Source organism: Crocuta crocuta, unplaced genomic scaffold (genome assembly GCF_008692635.1).
Source record: "Crocuta crocuta isolate KB4526 unplaced genomic scaffold, BGI_CrCroc_1.0 scaffold445, whole genome shotgun sequence".
Taxonomy (NCBI): domain Eukaryota; kingdom Metazoa; phylum Chordata; class Mammalia; order Carnivora; family Hyaenidae; genus Crocuta; species Crocuta crocuta.
This window is the reverse complement of record NW_027530847.1, coordinates 2,533,452-2,552,375: the sequence shown is the minus strand read 5'-3', so window position 1 is coordinate 2,552,375 and position 18,924 is coordinate 2,533,452. Positions and strand designations below refer to the sequence as shown.

The 18,924-nt window shown below is 49.4% G+C and overlaps 1 protein-coding gene across 1 annotated transcript in view; it reads left to right on the top strand.

The window, feature by feature from the left end:
* EFCAB8 (EF-hand calcium binding domain 8) overlaps positions 1 to 6,668 on the top strand; it is a 56,465-nt gene extending 49,797 nt beyond the window's left edge. Inside the window, exons 23-26 of the mRNA XM_077769377.1 lie at positions 3,261 to 3,393; positions 4,549 to 4,753; positions 4,839 to 4,937; positions 6,078 to 6,668. Coding sequence (XP_077625503.1) covers positions 3,261 to 3,393; positions 4,549 to 4,753; positions 4,839 to 4,937; positions 6,078 to 6,503 — 863 coding nt within the window. The 3' untranslated portion in view covers positions 6,504 to 6,668. The remainder of the gene's footprint in view (positions 1 to 3,260; positions 3,394 to 4,548; positions 4,754 to 4,838; positions 4,938 to 6,077) is intronic.
* Positions 6,669 to 18,924: the final 12,256 nt, after the last annotated feature.

Below are 18,924 nucleotides of genomic sequence, written 5' to 3'. Positions count from 1 at the left end.
TCCCTCTCTTCCCCTCCAGCACACTCATGTGCTCTCTCTCTCTCTCTCTCTCTCTTTCAAACTAAATAATAATTGTTGAGTTATAACCTATATAAAGTAAAGCACACAAACCAAAAGGATTCAGCTTGGTGAATTTTCAGAAAGTATACATATATCCTTATAGCCATCACTGAAAAAGCACCTTATACTTTCTTACACTTAATACTTGCATTGTCTATCTCTCAACTCTTCTACCCTGCCCCCAACCTTCAGTGGACTGTAACCATATACCCTGTGAAGGTCTGAGGGAAACTGTTCATGGGCAGCTAAAGACTTGCCCTGTGGCTTGAACATCCTGGATTATAATCTGTCATGTCACGTGAGGCTGTTCACAGTTCACTAAGGACTCATCTGGGTTTATCCAGGGCTGAAAGCAGCCTTGGTCGCTTGTCTCTTGTCAAACGCTGTTCCTTTCCTTGCATTTTCTGCTCTTTTATGGGTAAAAACCTTTTTGATTATTTTTAATTTATTCCTGTTCTATGATGGAACTCCTCACTTTACACTTTATATTCTTGAACATGTTGCCAATGTTGTTTTAAAGTCATTGATAACAACAATATCTGGTCCACTTCTGGGTCTGTTTCTCTTACCTATCATTTCTGTTGGTTCCAGACATGATAGAGTAACAAGGACTGGATTTACATCCTCACTTTAAACAACTCAAAACATGAGCAAAATATATGTAACAGCTTCCAGACATTAGACAGCAGGCAGCGAGAATAGTAATCCCTGAGATATTATAATTTATACATAAATAATATGTGTAATATATTAGTACATGTTATATATATTTGTAATATTATAAATTATATACTGTATTATTATATAGTATATACATTTAATAAGTATATATTTATACTACACATTTTTACTATTTATATTTATAAATATATTTATACTATATATAATATACTACATAATATAGTATAAATATAATATGTAATATTAGTAAATCTATANGAAATTAGAAATTTAAAAAAACAATGTCTGAGGTAACAATAAACTGGTTGGGATTAATAGCAGATTAGACACTACAAAAGAAGAGACTGGTGACTATGAAGACATAGTAATAGAAACATAGGAAAAAAGACCGAGTCAACTGGTATTGTATGTGTATAACATGATGATTTGTATATGCAGTGTATATGCATACACTGTGAAATTATCACCACAGTCAAGGTAACTGATATATCTATCACCTCACATAGTATCTGTGTGTGTGTGGTGAGAATTCTTAAAATCTACTCTCTTAGCAAATTTCAAGTATACAATATAGTATTGTTAACTACAGTTGCCATGCTATACATTAGATCCCCAGAACTTATTCATCTGACAACTGGAAGTTCATTACCTTTGCCAACATGACTTTTCAAACTATCTCTGCCCTTTTTATATGTTTGACTTTGATGTGCCTGAGTGTGCTTTTATTCATATTCATCCTGTTTGGAGTTCACTGATCTCTTTTAGTCTGTGGGTTGATATTTTTCATCAGTTTTGAAAAGTGGGTAAATATTGTCTCTTCAATACTGCTTTTGCCCATCTCTTCCTCCTCCCATTATGGAGTTCCAATTATATGTATGTTAGAATATTTGACTCTGTCCCATATGTCTCTTACGCTCTATTCTGTCCTTTTGTGTTTGTTTTTTGTTTTTGTTTTTTATCTCTGCATTCTAGTTTGTACATCTTCTGCGGACCTGCCTTCTAGTTCATTAGTTCTGTCTTCTTCTGTATGCAGCCTGCTATTAAACCCACTTAGTTAATTCTTAATTTTGTACTTTTTTTAGTTCTCAAATACCGATTTGGTTCTCTCCTGTAGACTCCAATTCATTGTTGAAATTCTCCTTCTTTTCCTTCATTTTGTTTGTACTTTCCTTTATTTTATATAACTATTTACAATAGGTAAAGTTTTATCTGCTAATTCCAGTGTCAGAATTATCTGTGGGTCTGATTCTAATGCTTATTTCTTCTCTTTATTATTGGCTATACTTTCCTGTCTTTTTATATATTATATACATAAAAAAATCTACCCCTCCAAAACCTCCCAAAACAAAAACAACACCCCCCTAAACCAAAGCCAAGACTTTTGGGACTTTGTATAAAAGAACCACAGAGACTGAAAATGATGTGATTTTCCTCTAGCACATGTGCTTGTTCCTCTGTGTGACTTATCTCACTGCAGGCAGGAACGGAGCTGGGTTGGGTCTGGGCTGCAGTGTTAAGAAGACTCAGTTTGCTTCCATCTTCCATTGTGAAGTCCGGCTCAAGGGTGAAGTCTGTTGTGTTTGTCAAAGTTTTTTTTTCCTCTAGTGGGATTTGTCTCCCAACAGCCTCATTCTATCTGCCTGACCCAAATTCCAGGCCCTTGGCTCCCCAGTGCTCAGCAAATGTCCTGTGGAAAACACAGCTATGCACTTGTGACTCTACTAGACCTGATCCATCCTGCCAGCCAGAATGGCTAGCAGAAGCTCTGATGGTTTCTTTTCCTTCCAGTGCTTTCTGCTGCCTAAGCAGAGCTTGATTCTCACTTAGCTTCTGCCCAGACTCAGAAAAGGCTCCCAGAGAGGGAATCAGATCTCAGTTTCAGTTCTTCTTGGAAGGGCCCTTCCCTCTCTGTAATTTTATTTTTTATTAAAAATTTTAAATATTTATTTTGACAGTGAGAGAGAGCAAGCAGGGGAGGGGCAGGGGACAAAGTATCTGAAGTGGGCTCTGTGCTGATAGCAGAGAGCCCGATGCAGGGTTTGAACTCATGAAATGTGAGATCATGGCCAGAGCTGAAGTCAGACGCTTAACTGATTGAACCACTCAGGCGCCCTGCCCCACACCCAGTGCGGAGCCTGACATGGGGCTCAATCCCACGGTGCCACCCTGATCTCACATCTGATGGCTGCCTGATCACTTTGTGTCATTGATGCTTTACACATGAGCTACTTAAGCCCAACTGAGGATCACTCAGTCATTGCCATAGTGGTCTTTCCATCTCACGTGGGGCAGGATGCTCTGGCCTGAGCTCCAAGTGTACTGTAGGGCCAGGGCTAGTTCCTCCACGTATTTATTAAGTAGCCAGCACAATGCCTGGCATGCGGTAAGCATCATGAGGTGCAGGCCAAGGGTAAGGGGTTGCTAGCTGAGTCTTGAGGGTGGAGAATGAGGGGCAGAAGGTTCATAGAGAGGGAGGTAGGCCAGTTCTTGTGACTGAGTTGGATCTGCTTAAATCACAGGGACGTTTGGCCTGAGTGTCTGGAAAAGGTTGCAGGATATTCGGATGGTTGGTGATTCTGAACTGAGAAAAGAGTCAAAGGAGGAGGATGACTCTACAGTTGCTGCCCAGAAGGCCTTCCACTCAGAGCCACAGTGAGTTATCACAGCCCACCTGGTATCTACTGGCCCAGGCCCCAGGCAGCCTCATCTGGGTTGGGTAGCACCAGGCATATTTGGCGAAGGCCGAAGGCTTGGGACCTGCAGGCAACTTGACTCTACAGGTGGCAGCTATGGCCTGAGAACCCAGGTCAGCCGAAAGTTTGAGTGGTACAAACCAGCAGAAAATATGAAAACGCAAGCCCTTAGGTGAGCCTGTGCCTCAGAGCCAGGTTCAGATTTGCCCGAGCTGGCTTCCCTGCCGAGGCCATTTCTCTGTGCCTGGAGGCCCCTGGTAGGAGAGTGCCCAGGGCTCTGGTCCCGAACAGACACTTATGTTATTTCCCTGATCCATGGGGACATCTGGCTGCTTGCTGCTGCTTTCCTTCACACGTTCCTTCTCCATCCATGTTCCAGTCACATTCCTGACCAAGTCTCAGATGATTTGGGGTCATTCCAAAAAGTATTTAGTGAGGGGCTGCTGCCCACCAGCCTCTGTGCTAGGCTCTAAGAGATCCAGAACAACCCAAATACGAGTCCTGCCTCAGAGAGCTCACAGTCCACTTGGGAGATGGACACGCAACCTCATGGTTGTTGTTTCATCCGATAAGCGATGGGACTAATAAGAACAGGAATGGCTCAGAGGACAATCATCTCATTGGATGGATCAAGTTAAAAAAAAAAAAAGCTTCATAAGAGAAGCGATTCTGGAATTGGGTTTTGGTGTGTACGTAGGAGTTTTCCAGGCACCCATAGAGTCCTTGTGGCTCCTAGTGTCTTGTCAAGGCATACATCTTTACAGACCTGCGTGGGGTTATCAAGCACAGCAGAGGCAGGGGGTCCCTGGGAGGGAGAGGAGGCTTAAACAGGCCACGTGGGGAGGTCCAGGTGAGATCAAGGTGGGGTGTTAGGCCTCCATGGGAAGAGCTCAGGGTGGTAGGAAAGGTCTCGGGACTTGTTGGGGGTCAGTTTGGTCTTTGCTAATGTTAACTGGACACCTGTTTAGAGTGGGGTCCTGGGCAGTGTGGGCTCAGGAGAGGGATAAGAAGGTAGAAGAAGTCTGGGCGCAGGAGGGAGAGGCCGTTTGTGGTCCCTGGGAAGGCTGGCCCACTTTTGGCATGGGGGCATCTGAGAGACAGCGCCTTCCATCAGGGAGGAGCGGGCTCTTGCCGAGGCCCTGGTGTACCAGCGGCGGGAGCAGGCAGCGCTCCTGGCGCTCCTGAAGGGGAAGGCGGACACGGAGGCTGAGGCTTGGGCTAACCTGCAGAAGATAACCCAGACGTCCCCGTGGGCTGGAGAGCGCTCCCTGGAAGACATTGAGAGCAGCTGGCGCAAGTGGGAGTCCAAGGGCAAGCAGGTGAGGCTGGGTGGGGGCCCCAGGGGCAGAGAGGGACCCTCAGCTGTCACCCCCGAGGCCTCACTCTTGCCCCTGACTCCTGCAGGAGAGCAGCATTGTGGGAGCGGCATACAAGCCCAAGGAGCGGTCACGGAGTCCCGGCCTCCTGTCCGCCAACGTGCGGTACGGCTGGATGAAGTACCAGGTGAGGCATGGTGGGGCTTGCCCTCTGCGGGGCCGGAGCCTCTGGGCATCCCATCTCCATCGATGGCCACGCTTGAACCCACAGGGCCGCCCAGTGGGGGCGAGGGGAGCATCAGCCCTTTAACAGAATTCTGGCATGAAGCCAGTCAGGTTGGTGTATTTGCCAAGGCCCTGGTTGAGGCCATGGACACGGGTTTTCTCTTTGAGGACACACCTCATCGAGCCTGTGGGAGCAGGTTCTCTGTGGACCTGGGACTTTTTTTTTTTTTTTTTCCCTAGGAGAGAGAGAGAGACAGCGTGAGCAGGGGAGGGTCAGAGAGAGAGGGAGTCACAGACTGAAACAGGCTCCAGGCTCTGAGCTGGCAGTCAGCACAGAGCCCGATGCGGGGCTCGAACCCACGAACCGCGAGATCATGACCTAAGCGAAAGTCGGACGCTTAACCGACTAAGCCACCCAGGCGCCCCTGTGGACCTGGGACTTTTGAAAGCCTTCAAAGACTGTCCCAGAGTCCGTGGCTGTTTGTTTGGTTGCCTAGTGTGCACACTGTGGGCTGCTGGTGCCACAAGAGAGACGGAGGGCATGGAAGGGGTGCTCTGCTTGGGGAAAGAAAGAGGGAGCCGGGGGCTTTGCAAGACGGCTTTGAGCCCCTTCACGCAAGCCTCTTGCTTGTGCAGACTCCAGCCTCTTCCAGAGACATCTGCCATCAGGGCATTTATGAGGGCTTCCTCCCTCTGTGGTGGGCACTGAGTGAAGCGAGAGAACCCCTCTGTCCCGGGCTGGGAGAGGTCAGTGGGAAGGGGGCCCGCCTCCCTGCCTTCTAGAGATGAGCCTCGAAGCGCAGCGTGGTGACTGCCGACAGGAGAGGAGGGGCCTTGTCTGGGGGCTCCTCACAGCTGAGCCCCGCTCGGGTCCAGCTTGGGGCCTCATTCTCAGATGGGAACAGTCCAGTGCTGACCTCAAAGTGTTGCTGCCGGGCCCGGCGCACGGTGCACACACAGTTCCGGTCGGCTGTGGACATCGGTGGCAACCACGCTACTCTGGACACACACTTGTACAGACGAGCCCAGGGCGTGTCCTCCCCGTGCGCCTGCGCCGCGTCCTGGGTGAACCCTGCAGACTCCCCTGCTCTGATCCCCACAGATTTCACCTCAGGTCTACCAAAGCCTGCACTTCAACAACCTGTCGCCCACCCACACGCCTGACCTCGTGCTGCACAGCGTCCTGGAGCAGCATGGCCAGCGCACCTGCCCGCCCACCCACAACTGCCAGAAGGACCTGGATGCCTACAGGGAGACCACGCCCAACACCGTGACCAGCTCACCCGCTGTCTCCCTCTCTCCCAGCGACTCCCTCTCTTGGACGGCCTCAGGCTCCGGCTTCCTGGAGGCCACCTTGTCCACCTCCCTGCACCTCCAGTCCCCCGTGTCGGCCTTGTCCCAGGCATCCAGGTATGACGCGCAGAGGTCAGCGACCCCCATGCCCGTTCCCTCGTCCATCAAGCAGCTCTCAAGATCTCTGAAGGCCACCCTTCTGTCCTCCGCGAAGAGCTCCCACATCAGGTTCTGAGGTGGCCCACCGTCTCTCCAGTCCTCTAGCACGGTCACCAGGCCCTCGGGGGTGGTCCTGTCTGTCCTTGGCTCACCCCTGCCAGACCCAGAGGCTATAGACCTCCTTCTGTTGACCCCTTTCTTCACTAGTCCTGGAGAAGAAAATAAATATTGGCAGACATCAGAGTCCCACGGGCTAGAAGGTGGGCTGTGTCCCTTTACCCCCTTAGGTAAGAAAGTAAAGACGAGGCTGCATTACCCTGATGAGGCCCTGCCTGGCTGGATGCAGCCCCCAGGACGCCCGGCACGGCTGTCCAGCAGGTGAAGCACAGGGACAGGCTCCCTGGTGACGTGGCCAGAGGGTTGCGCCGCTGGGGTGAGCCGTTTGCTCCCGAGAGCTGGTTCAGCCTTATGGCTGCAGTGAGGCCCCGCCGCCATCCGGAGGTGGTTTGTCCCCTGCCCTGCTGCGTGCCCGTTCTCCCCACTCTCAGGCACTCCGCCCCTGGGAACCCTGCGCTCACCGACTGTCCTGTCCCCCAAGCGTGGTGGAGGGCACCCTGGCCTGGCTCTGCGATGGGCGCTTTGGACCCAGGTTTTTCTGAGCCAAAGCCCCTTGGACCTTCTGCTGTGTGCTGCTCTGGGCAGCGACTTGGGTGGAGAACTCAGGGCATTGGTAAAAGCAGGGCCGAGGCCTCTGCCAGAGGCAGAGGCAGAGGGAAGGACATTAGGGGTGGGTAGAGAGGGGTAGGGACGGGATGTAGCAATTACCAGGTCTCAGGGAATTTTCTTAAAGGCTTGTGCACGGCCCTTACCTGGAAGGAGATTCAGGGTCCCCTCTGAGACCTGAGATCCTGACTTAGGGGCCATCTGGCTGGACACCAGGGGTCAGGACAGGTCAACCTCGGGGGAAGCTTCTGCATGACTCTGGGGCTCAGTGAATCCTCCTCTCCATAGGACCCAGCCCCTTATGGGAACACTTTACTGCCTTTGCCCACGTGTTTCAGTTAAAGCACAGTGTAGGCACTTAAGAAAACAATAGTGCGAGTGTCCACTCCTAGCCTGGACACTGCTGACTGTGGGGATGTGGCTCTGGCTGTGGGGACTTGCTGGCTGCCCCTCCAACCATCAGGCACCCACGATGCCGAACCCCAGGCCCAGTAGGCACGGCAGGGCTGAGTTCTACCTGTGGCGATGCGAGCGACCCTTTGTGTCTCCTGCTGCTCACACCCAGCCCCTCCAGGCCCACACCCTAGACAATTCTGGAGCATCGGGGTTAGGAGCTTAGAACCCAGATGGAGAACTGGAGGCCAGTGTCACACAAGTTGGTGAGTGAGGAAGCCGGGTTGGTGGCCCAATGTACTGTCTCCTGGTCATCTGTGCTTCCCTGAGTGCCCCTCTTCACCTCACCTGTCCTTCCCTGAGCACCCCCCTTCACCCCCCGGGCCCAGGTGTCTACACAGCCACACCAGTCTCCTCTCTGCCTGTTCTCCGCCTTCTGCATCAATGGCCTGAAAAAAAACTACTTATATTTAGCTCTCCTCTGATTCTAAAAGTAGCCCAAGCTGAGTATAGAAAAATCAAGAAAATACCAAAAAGCGTAAGAGCCCATAAAAACCATCTGGATTCTATTTCCCAGAGATCAGTTTGGCACATTTTCCTCTAGATGTTTTTCTGTCTTTCTGCACACGTGTGCGCTCACACCCTCAATTCCCTCACGCTCACTCCCTCCTCATACACTCACACCCACACAGCCCATAACCTCGGCATCCCGGCTTTGAATGCAGCCTGTCGCCGTAATTCCTTGCGATCCTCGCCAGTAATGGCTGCATTCGGCCCCCGCCCTGGGTCACCTTCTTCAGGATTTAGGGCCCCTGCCCCACTGCGGAGTGTGGAGACAGCCCTGTCCTCGGGGAAAAGCCATCCTTGACCTTGTTTTCTGGCATCGCTTCCCTATTTCACACTTGTTCAACACTTACTGAGCACCTGCAGTATGCCGGGCTCTGCCCTGGACACGGGACACCAGAAAGAAGAACGCCCAGCCTCTGCCTACTGGGGGCACAGACTGCTCCTCTGTAGCGTGGATGCATCTTCTCACTGGTTTATCTGATAGCTTCTCTTACTGAGGACAAGGATTGGGCATCCATGGGGCGGCAGGTGGGGCTCGTGGGACAGTGTGCAGATGCAGTGGGGACTGGGGGAAGCAATCTGAAGTGGCTTCCTGGAGGAGGGGGCCTTTAGCCCCGAGCCAGCCAAGACCTTTGTGTTTGCTGTCTGCTCTGCCTGAGAAGGGCTTCTGGCAGATCACATGGCCTCTCCTCCAAGCCCTCCTCAAATATCCCTTCAGGGCCTGACACCTCTGCACTCTTTACCCCTGCCCTGCTTTATTCTCACCACAGTATTTCTTTGTGTGTCTATTTACCCCTGTACCCCCTCCCCCAGGGCAGGCCCGCGTCTCCCTTCTTCCCACGCCTGGCACAGGACTTGGCACACAGCAGGCATTGGGTGACTATTTGTCCAGTACAGAGCCGTCACTGTTAGCTCAAAGTCCACCTACCAGGAGGTCCTCTGAGATTGATCTCACCCTGGTTTTCTCTCTTCTGGGCCTTTCTGGACTATGGCACGTCCCTCCCCAGTGGGGGATGGCAGACCCTGTCTCTCAGCCCCAAGGGGCTGCTGGGAAGGGGCAGAGGACTGGGGGCCTTGAGGTCCTGCCTGGTTCTGGTATCTGGGCTTCTCTGGATTCTACGCTGAATGCATTGTGACCAGGGCCGGGGAGGGTGGGCAGGTCTCGGGTTGGCTGGTGGTGGTGTCAGTCAAGGGAAACCGCTGGGGCAGAGGCGAGAGTGGGGCAATGAGGGGAGTCGGGGAGCTGGGCTGGGGGTCCCTTGGGCTTGACCGAGGCTGGGTGTTGAGCATGCCAAGTGCACCGTGGACATGGCGCCACCTTGTCCTGGGCTGGGGGAGCGAGCTGCAGATCCGGAATGATGTGTCACCCACCCCCTCTACACACACCACATCCGTCATGTGCCCATCCTGAGTGGCAGCCAGGGGCCCAGGGAGGGTAGGTGTCTTGCCCAGGGTCACCAGGCCTTTAATGTTGAGCAGTGGGGTCTGGGCTTTGTGACCTGTTTCCAGACCAGTGCCAGTGGGGGCGGTAGGGAGGGGGTCTTCCGGCAGAGAGAACAGCCAGGGAAGAAGCCCCCAGATAGGAATGAATTGGCACATTTGGAGGCCAGTGTGGTTCAGTAGAGTGAACAGGAGGGAGGCGCCGTGGGAAGAGACCCTGAGGGGCCAGTGACATAGGGCTTTTTTTCTCTTGGGAATCCTGAGGGCATTTTCATAAAAGGTGCAACACAGTCTCACCAGTGTTTTGAAAAGCTTCCTCTGGCTGCCTAGTGGGGATGGACTGTGGGGCAGGAGTGGCTCTGGGAGATTGGGGTGGCCTGGACCAGAGTGGGGCAGAGCCTCATGGCCAGGGGCTGGCTGTGGGAGCCTCTGAGCTGTGCAGGACAGGAGCTCTGGGCTGCTCTGGGCTGCTTTTCCTTCAACACCCTTTTTTCCCCCTTTTTATTTCAAGAGCTTTTAAAAACTATCCTATTTCTTTAACTCTCAGACATAATTTTTAAATTGTATTTAAAAACAGTTTCAAAAAGGTTTCAGAAATTGCGATGTGTCTCATAATTGAATGATTTTTTTTCCCCCCTGCAAAGCTGGTGTTACTTTGATAGGAACAAGGCTGTGAGGACATGCCTGCTGGAGTGGGGGAGCGCCCCCTGGTGGAAGGAGACGCGGTCACACCCCCAGTGGGTTCAGAGGCCCAGAGGAGGGGATTCCTTCCCTTGGGCAGGAGTTGGGCTAGTGGCGGGAACTGAGGGTGGTGGGGAACCTGTCGTTCTCCTTGGAGTCTGTTGAAAGGATGTGACGGGGTGGGGGTGGTGGCAAAGAAGCTTTCCAATTTGCCAGATGTTTTACACACAGTTTCTCACAAAGTTCCCATGCTATAGACCATCTGTCTCCATTTTACAGATGAGAAAACGGAGGCTCACACAGAATGATGAGTTGCCCAGGGTCACCCAACCTGGAAATGTCAGAGCTAGGTTTCCAACCAGGGAGCTTAGGTGTTTCTGCCACTTCTGGGCCAAGATCCTTAGGATTTGGGGGTGTTGCATTTGGGTGGGGCGTCCCTTGGACACTGGAGACAGAAAAGTGGTGGAAAGATTCCTTGTGACAGGAGACCTTCACCTCCTGTGGCACACAAGGTCAAAGGTCAGGAGAGGGAGCGTCTTGTTGCCCCGAAATGCTATTCAAACTTTCCAGCTCGCTGGGTGAGCAAGTCCCTGGCTTTCCCTGAGAGAGCATTTTGTCTGTCCTCCTGACCTCTAGGCTGGGGCACTTTCCTTGGGGGTGGGGGTGGNTGTGCAGAGGGCTGAGGGGAAGTCGTGGTAGATGGAGACTGTCCCATCAGTCATTCCCCTCAGCGGAGGGGACTCTGAGTCCCCAGGCCCGGCTTCTGATTTGAGTTGAGGAGGGAGCCCCCAGCCCATCTGGCCCATCCAGCCTCAATGGTCTCCTTGCCCCACTCCGTCACAGGGGCCAGGAGAACTGGACAGAAAGGTTCTCTTCTCCCAGCCTTCTCTCAGTTGCTTTTTTTTTTTTAAAGTTTTAAATGTTTATTTCTGAGAGAGAGAGAGCGTGAGCAGGGGAGGGTCAGAGAGATGGGGAGACACAGAATCTGAAGCAGGCTCCAGGCTCTGAGCTAGCTGTCAGCACAGAGCCTGATGCAGGGCTCGAACCCACGAACCATGAGATCATGACCTGAGCCGAAGTTGGATGCTCAACCAACTGAGCCTCCCAGGCGCCCCTCTCAGTTGCTACTTCTTAACATGCAGAATTAAGGAATAGTAAAATCCCCCGAGCCCTTTAGATTTTATTTGTTCCAGGGTGAAGGGTGGGCATGAATAGGTGGCATGTGTTGTACCCCTTCCCTCCCCCTCTGACCCTTGGAAGACAACACTACTGGATCATGCACTTCCTCGCTGAGCTGCATGTGACCTCAGAATCTTTTTCCCAGGCAATCCCAGCCGGCACTTGGGATTCAACTCAGTTATTCCCAACTGCCTAACATACCCCACTTGGCCAGAGTAACAGCTTTTTATTGAGTAATTATTTTGTACCAGGCATGATCACATTTAACCGTTAGGATGATAGGACTCAGAGAAATTGAATAACTGGCTAAGGTCACACAGCTAGGAAGTAGCCATACTCCTAACCAGCCCTCTATCCTGCCTCTGTGGTAATAATAATGACTGACATTTACTGAGTACCTACTTTGTGCCAGGAACTGTGCAAAAGACTTCATATGTTCTAAAGTCTTTACTTTAAAAAATTTTTTTAATATTTATTTTTGAGAGAGAGAGACAGAACATGAGCATGGGAGGGGCAGAGAGAGAGGGAGACACAGGATCTGAAGCAGGCTTCAGGCTCTGAGCTAGCTGTCAGCACAGAGCCCAATGGGGTAGGGACCCCTCCCTAAGGAGAGAGAAAGAGAGGAGAGAAGACTTCAAGGTCACCTAGATATGTGCCTAGGTGCCTACATTCCCCATGGCCTTGTAAACTGAGACAACTTAATCAGACTGCATGTTTATGTGTGTTACCATATATGGGAGACAAAGAAATAGAAAATGCATAAAAAAACTATGCCATGTGATGTGGGCTGCTCAGTTCTTTGGGTACGAACCCAACTGAGCGGTGCTGGCACGAATAAAGTTGATTCCTGGAAAGAAAAGCCTCAGTGTCACGACTCTCTGTGCAAGAATCCTGCAACACCAACATGGGGCTTGAACCCACAAACTGCAAGATCATGTCCTGAGCTGAAGTCGGACACTTAACTGACTGAGCCACCCAGACTCTCTAAAGTCTTTACTTAAAATCTTCCCAGCAATTCAAACAAGTGGATGCTGATATCATTCCAATCTGCTACATAAGGAGACTGAGGCACAGAGAGGCACAGAGAAGTATCTTGCTGATTCGTAGGGTTGGGATTCGAACCCGGGAAAAAGCCTGGCGGCAGAGCCTGTTTTGTTTTAAGCAGCCCATGTTTTTGAGCAGCACATTATCTTGATTCTCTGAAGGGACTTAATGCCCCGTCATTGTGAGCTATTATTGTGACTACACTGTTATCACAGGCACAGGCGGGAGGTTTGGGGAGAGGGGCAAGTTGACTACAGGGCACCTACACCCTGAAAGAATCAGGTGTGTGGGCAGAAAATGGTCGACGGTTCAGTGGGGAAGGGGTTAACAGCTCCTCTGTGTGGCCGGAGCCACCTCCTTTCTGGAAAGAATTCCATCAAGATAGAATAAACAGAGACGTGGCACTGCCGAGCTGGACCCCTGAGGACAGGAAATTGACGTGGAAATTCACATGGGTGACAGCGCCGGAGATGGTGCCTGCCAGCGCCCGTCTGGTGTACCTCTTTACGCGGCCTAATGGCTGCAGTCTTGTCGGAGCCTCAGAACAGCCCTTGCCAGGCAAAATGATTACTCCATCTTACAGATTAGGAAACAGAGGCCCAGAGAGGAGTTTGACTTGTCCAGTGGCACTCTGGCTCCCTGCACGGACTTCCACCCCCAGACTGGAATGCTCACACACCCAACGTGGGGCGTAGCTACTCTGCCTTCACAGGCATGGGGTACACCAAGGCCTGGGTCTTTGCCGCTGCTGTAACCTGATGTTGTCGAGGCCCAGGCAGGGATTGACTATTAGGGCCTGGCATGTTTCGTTTCCAGACTCCTTGAATTCTTTATCCCAGTGACAGAATCACAGGAAGTAAAGGCCCAAGGAGGTCTGGCTTCATGTCCATTTTTGCCAGACGTCCTGGGCGTCCTCGGGCAAGCTCTGGGCCTCTCTCAGCCTCAGTTTACCATGCGAGGCTTAAATTAGATTCACGTTTCTCAGAGTGAGGACCTTGAACCATACACGGTACGTGAGATGATTTCAGGTGGATGTGGGGTTAAATAACAGCTGATGTACAGTTAGAACAAATATTTTGTTTTTACTTTTCTCATTTAAAAGATTTGCATAGAAATGATATTTCTGTTTTTTTTTTATTAAGGCTTTTAATTCCAGAAGAGTTAACATGCAGCATTCTATTAGTTTCAGGTGTACAATATAGTGATTCAACAATTCTATGCATTACTCAGTGCTCATCATGATAAGTGTACTTCGCCGCCTCCACCCATCCCCCCCACCTGCCCTCTGGTAATCACCAGTTGGTTCTCTATAGTTATGAGTCTGTTTCTTGGTTTGTCTCTCCTCCTTTTTTCCCCTTTGCTCATTTATTTTGTTTCTTAAATTCCACCTATGAGTGAAATCAAATGGTTTTTCTCTGACTTACTTCTTTCACTTAGCATTATGCCCTCCAGCTCCATCCATGTTATTACAAATGCCAAGATTTCATTCTTTTCTATGGCTGAATAATATTCCATTGTATACAGATAACCACGTCTTCTCTTTTTAAAAATAATTTATCTTTTTGTTTTAAATTATTTTTGAGAGAGAGAGACAGCGTGAGCAGGGGAGGGTCAGAGAGAGAGGGAGACACAGAATCCAAAGCAGGCTCCAGGCTCTGAGCTAGCTGCCAGCACAGAGTCTGACACGGGGCTCAAACCCACGAACCATGAGATCGTGACCTGAGCCAAAGTCAGATGCCCAACTGACTGAGCCACCCAGGTGCCCACTAAATTTATTTTGAGAGAGAGATAGAGAGCAGAGGAAGAGCAGAGAGAGGGTGAGAGAGAATCCCAAGCAGGTTTGGCATTGACGGCGTGGATCCTGATGTGGGGCTCAAACCTACAAATAGCGAGATCATGACCTGAGCCAAAACCAAGAGCTGGATGCTTAACTGACTGGGCCACCCCATACCACATCTTCTTTATTCATTCATCTATAGATGGACGCGTGGGTTGTTTCTATAATTTGGCTCTTATAAATAATGCTGCAACAAACATAGGGGTGCATGTATCTCTCTGAATTAGTGTTTTTATTTTGGCAGTAAATACCCAATAGTGTAATTACTGGTCATAGAGAGTTCTAGTCCTGACTTTGAGGGACCTCCATTCTGTTTTCCACAGTGGCTACTCCAGTTTGCATTGCGAACAACAGTGCACAAGGGTTCCTTTTTTTCCACATTCTCATCAACACTTGTTTCTTGTGTTTTTTATTTTAGCCATTCTGACAGGTGTGAGGCGATACCTCATTGTAGTTTTGATTCGCTCCCCCTGATGATAAGTGATGTTGAGCATTTTTTCATGTATCTGTTGGCCATCTATATGTCTTCTTTGGAGAAATGTATGTTCAAGTGTTCTGCCCACTTTAATTTTTTATTTTTTTATAGTTTATAGTCAAGTTGGTTTACATATAACACCCAGTGCTCTTCCCAACAAGTGCCCTCCTCTATGCCCATTTTTATTTTTATTATTATTTTTTTCTTAAATAGTTTATTGTCAAGTTGGTTTACAGTTCTGCCCATTTTTAAATTGCATTATTTGTTTTTTGTGTGTTGAGTTGTATACGTTCTTTATATATTTTGGGTACTAACCCTTTATTGGATATGTCGTTTGCAAACATCTTCTCCTATTTGTCTTTTAGTTTTGTTGATTGCTTCCTTTGCCATGGAGAAGCTTTTTGTTTTGATGTAGTCCCAGTAGTTTATTTTTGCTTTTGTTTCCCTTGCCTCAGGAGACCTATCTAGAAAGATGTTGCCATGGCCAATGTCAGAGAAATTACTGCCTGTGCTCTCTTCTAGGAGAAGAGGTCTCACATTTAGGTCTTCAAACCATTTTGAGTTTATTTTTGTGTATGGTGAAAGAAAGTGGTCCAGTTTCTTTTCTTTTCTTTTTTCTTTTTTGCATGTAGCTGTCCAGTTTTCCCAACACCATTTGTTGAAGAGACTCTTTTTCCCCTTGCATATTGTTGCCTCAAAGATTAACTGACCATATAATTGTGGCTTTATTTCTGGATTTTCTGTTCTGTTCCATTGATCTATGTGTCCATTTTTATGCCAGTACCATAGTGTTTTGATTGCTACAGCTTTGTAATATGACTTGAAGTCTGGAATTGTCACACCTCTAGTTTTGTTGTTGTTGTTGTTTTCAAGTTGCAATGTTGTTGGTTCTTCAGGATCTTTTGTGGTTCCCCACAAATTTTAGGATTATTTGTTCTAGTTCTGTGAAGGATGCTATTGGTATTTTGATAGGGATTGCATTAAATCTGTAGTTTGCTTTGAGTAGTGTAGAATTTTAACAGTAGTTGTTTTTCCAACCCATGAGCATGAAGTATCTTTCCATTTCTTTGCGTCATCTTGAATTTCTTCCATCGGTGTTTTATAGTTTTCACCTGTTTGGTTAATTTTATTCCTAGATATTGTATTGTTTTTGGTGCAATCATAAAGGGGATTGCTTTCTTAATTGCACTTTCTGCTGCTTCATTATGTGTATAGGAATACAACAGATTTCTGTATATTGATTTTGTATCCTGCGACTTTACTGAATTCATTTATCAGTTCTAGAATTCTTTTGATGGAGCCTTTAGGGTTTTCTATATATAGTATCATGTCATCTGCAAGTACGGTGAATTTTACTTCTTCTTTTCCTTAACAATTTGGATGCCTTTTATTTCTTTTTATTGTCTGATTGCTGTGGCTAGAACTTCCAGTACTATGTTGAATAAAAGGTGTTAGCTGTGGGCTTTTCATATAAGGGCTTTATTATGTTGAGGTATATTCCCTCTAAACCTACTTTATTGAGGCTTTTTAATCATGACTATATGTTGTCAGAACTGATATGTCTTCCTTAAATGTTTGATAGATTTTACCAGTGAAAACATTTGGACTTGAAATTTACTTTCTTTGATAATGAACATTCATATTTTCTATTTCTTCTTGAGTTAGTTTTCATTACTTATGTTGTTAAAGAAATATATCCATTTCATCTAAGTTGTTGAATTTATTGTCATAAAATTGTTCATGATATTCCCTTATTTTCCTTTTGATGTCTGTAGGATATGTAGTGATGTCCTGTGTAAATTTTTATATTGGTAATCTGTATCTTCTCTTTCCCCTTGATCAGAAGAGGTAGAGGCATTCGTTTTCAATTTTACTTTAATCCTTCTCATGAAGCTGAAAAGAAAGTCTATGGTGCTGGCAATACTTCAAAAATAGCTCTAATGTTCACTGCTTGCCTTTTTAAAGAGGGAGGTGGAGGGAGGGGGAGGGAGGAAGAGGGAGAGAGGGGTAGAGGGTGAGCAACCAGGTCAGAGCCTTTAGCATCCAGCTACAGTTTAATCACATTTTGGGAAAAGTTTATTCACTCTTCAGTTTGCTTTGTATCTCTAGAGAATGATTCTCTGTAGAGATTTTCCATTCACACTAGGCAGCTGCAGTTCCCTTTAAAAACAAATTTATTTAAGTAAAAAGGGCAATAGTCTGTATAAAAAAAAAAAACACACACACACACAACTATTGAGTTAGCAAGAAGAGAGGTAGCTCACAGACTTGCCCAAAGGAATGGCTGCAGTGAGGGCCACCGAGTCAGCTGATCTCACTAGCCAGGGCTGGAGTCCCTAGCCCTGGGCACCCTGTCTTCCTGCCTGGGAAAGGGCAGGACATGGGTTTGCACCACGAGGTCCTGGGCCCTGAAGACAGCGACACTGGCTTGTCCCCAACAGCGCCCTGACCATGACTCACTTAAGAATGTTATCTTCAGGATGTCCCTGCCTTGGTAAGTGGGTCCTGGGGCTCTGCTGGGGGGCTGGGAAGTGGTGAAAGGTTTGTGGGAGTCTAGAGGGTAAGGCGGTGGTAGAAGAGGTAGTCTCAAGTGTGTGGGTGTTTGTGGGGAGAGGGTCCAGGAAGGGACATCATTAGGGGAGGAAAACCCACCTGTCATCCCTGACTGAGCATATTACATGGACTCCGCCCTCATGGGCATTTTTCTGCTCTCTAATTTTTAGATGAGGAAACTGAGGCTCTGAGGAGTTATGTGGGTTTTGTCCAGCTCCCTAAGGCATTAGAGGTGCTGGAAGTGAGGGGTGGGATGCGCCGTAAGGACCCGGGAATCAGTGGTGTCTCAGGATTGACCTGAGGCTCTGCGGAATGTGGGCCACAGAGCAGGACCAAGTTGGGCTCAAATCTTAGCTTCTCTATTCATTCCTGCAATGACTCGAGGCCAGTGACAAAACCTCCCAGAACCTCAGTTTCCATCTTTACAAAATGAGGATGAACGTTTGGTGGTCGAATTCCCAGGAGGGAAGGGGAAGGGGACCTGACCTGGCAGCAGAGCCTCTGGGTCCTCATAGAGTTTGAGGTCGGCGGTGGATGGCCCTCTGTGCCCTTTGGGCCCGCCCCTGGGGACCCTGGCGCTAGAGCAGGGAGTGTTGGAGGAGAGCTGGGTGGCTATGAAGATATGACCCTGGGGAAGCCAGCGAGTGGCCAGTGGCTCGCTGGTCCTGCTGCTCAGTCTCCAGGTGCACAGGGGCACCCCGTCTTCCTGCTCCTTCCCTCACCATCCCTGCCTCAGCAGCCCTTAGGAAAGGCTCTGCTGGACCCTTCCCCACCAAGGTGCGAGTGGCTGAGAGCCACACAGTGCAGGCGCAGGGAGCTGTACCTCTAGGCAGATCATGGGAAATCCCACAGGAAACTGAGGCCGGGGAGGGCCCTGAGGGGTGGGGCATCACTCTGGAGCCTCTTTGCCTTGACCCGCCCTCCTTTGCAGGACCCCGTCCTCAAAGTCAAGTGTATGACGTCTGAGTGCAAACTCACGGTCACCATGGACACATCAGTCTCCAGACCTACCTCCTGCCTGCCCTTTTGTTGCCAGACTCCCAGGAACTTGGGTGAAGCCACATGTTCGTCCAAACCTGCTGAGACAGGGGACCCCTCCCTACCCACTGCAGGGTATAGACACTTGTCCCGATGCCACTTGTAGGGTTTGGGGGGAGGTGGGCTTTGTGTCCTGTGGCTTAAGAACACAGGCTTTGACACCTGACTGATCTGGGTCTAAATCCTGAGTTGCTGTGTGACATGGGCAGGTTACTGCGCTTCTGTGGGCCTCAGTGGCCTCATCTGTCACATGGAGGAAAGCAGAAACATGGACATCCTGGGGCGGGGAGATGGGCAGGTGACAGGCTTGGCTTGTTGCAAGGGCACTATCTCTTACCACTGCCGAGAGCTGGGCAGGGCAGCCAAGTCCCGCCAGCTGCCTGGTGCCAAGGACCCAGGCTCATGTCCCAGGTATTGAGCTGGTGGTGTCACCATGAAGATTACCCAAGTGAGCCCCCAGGCATGGGCACCCCCTGACTCCTGGTCTGCTTGCGTGCAAGAGCTTGGGACTGTCTTAGGGCCCTGGCCTGCCACACCTCAGTCCTCCTGGGTGACAGGTGACAGCTC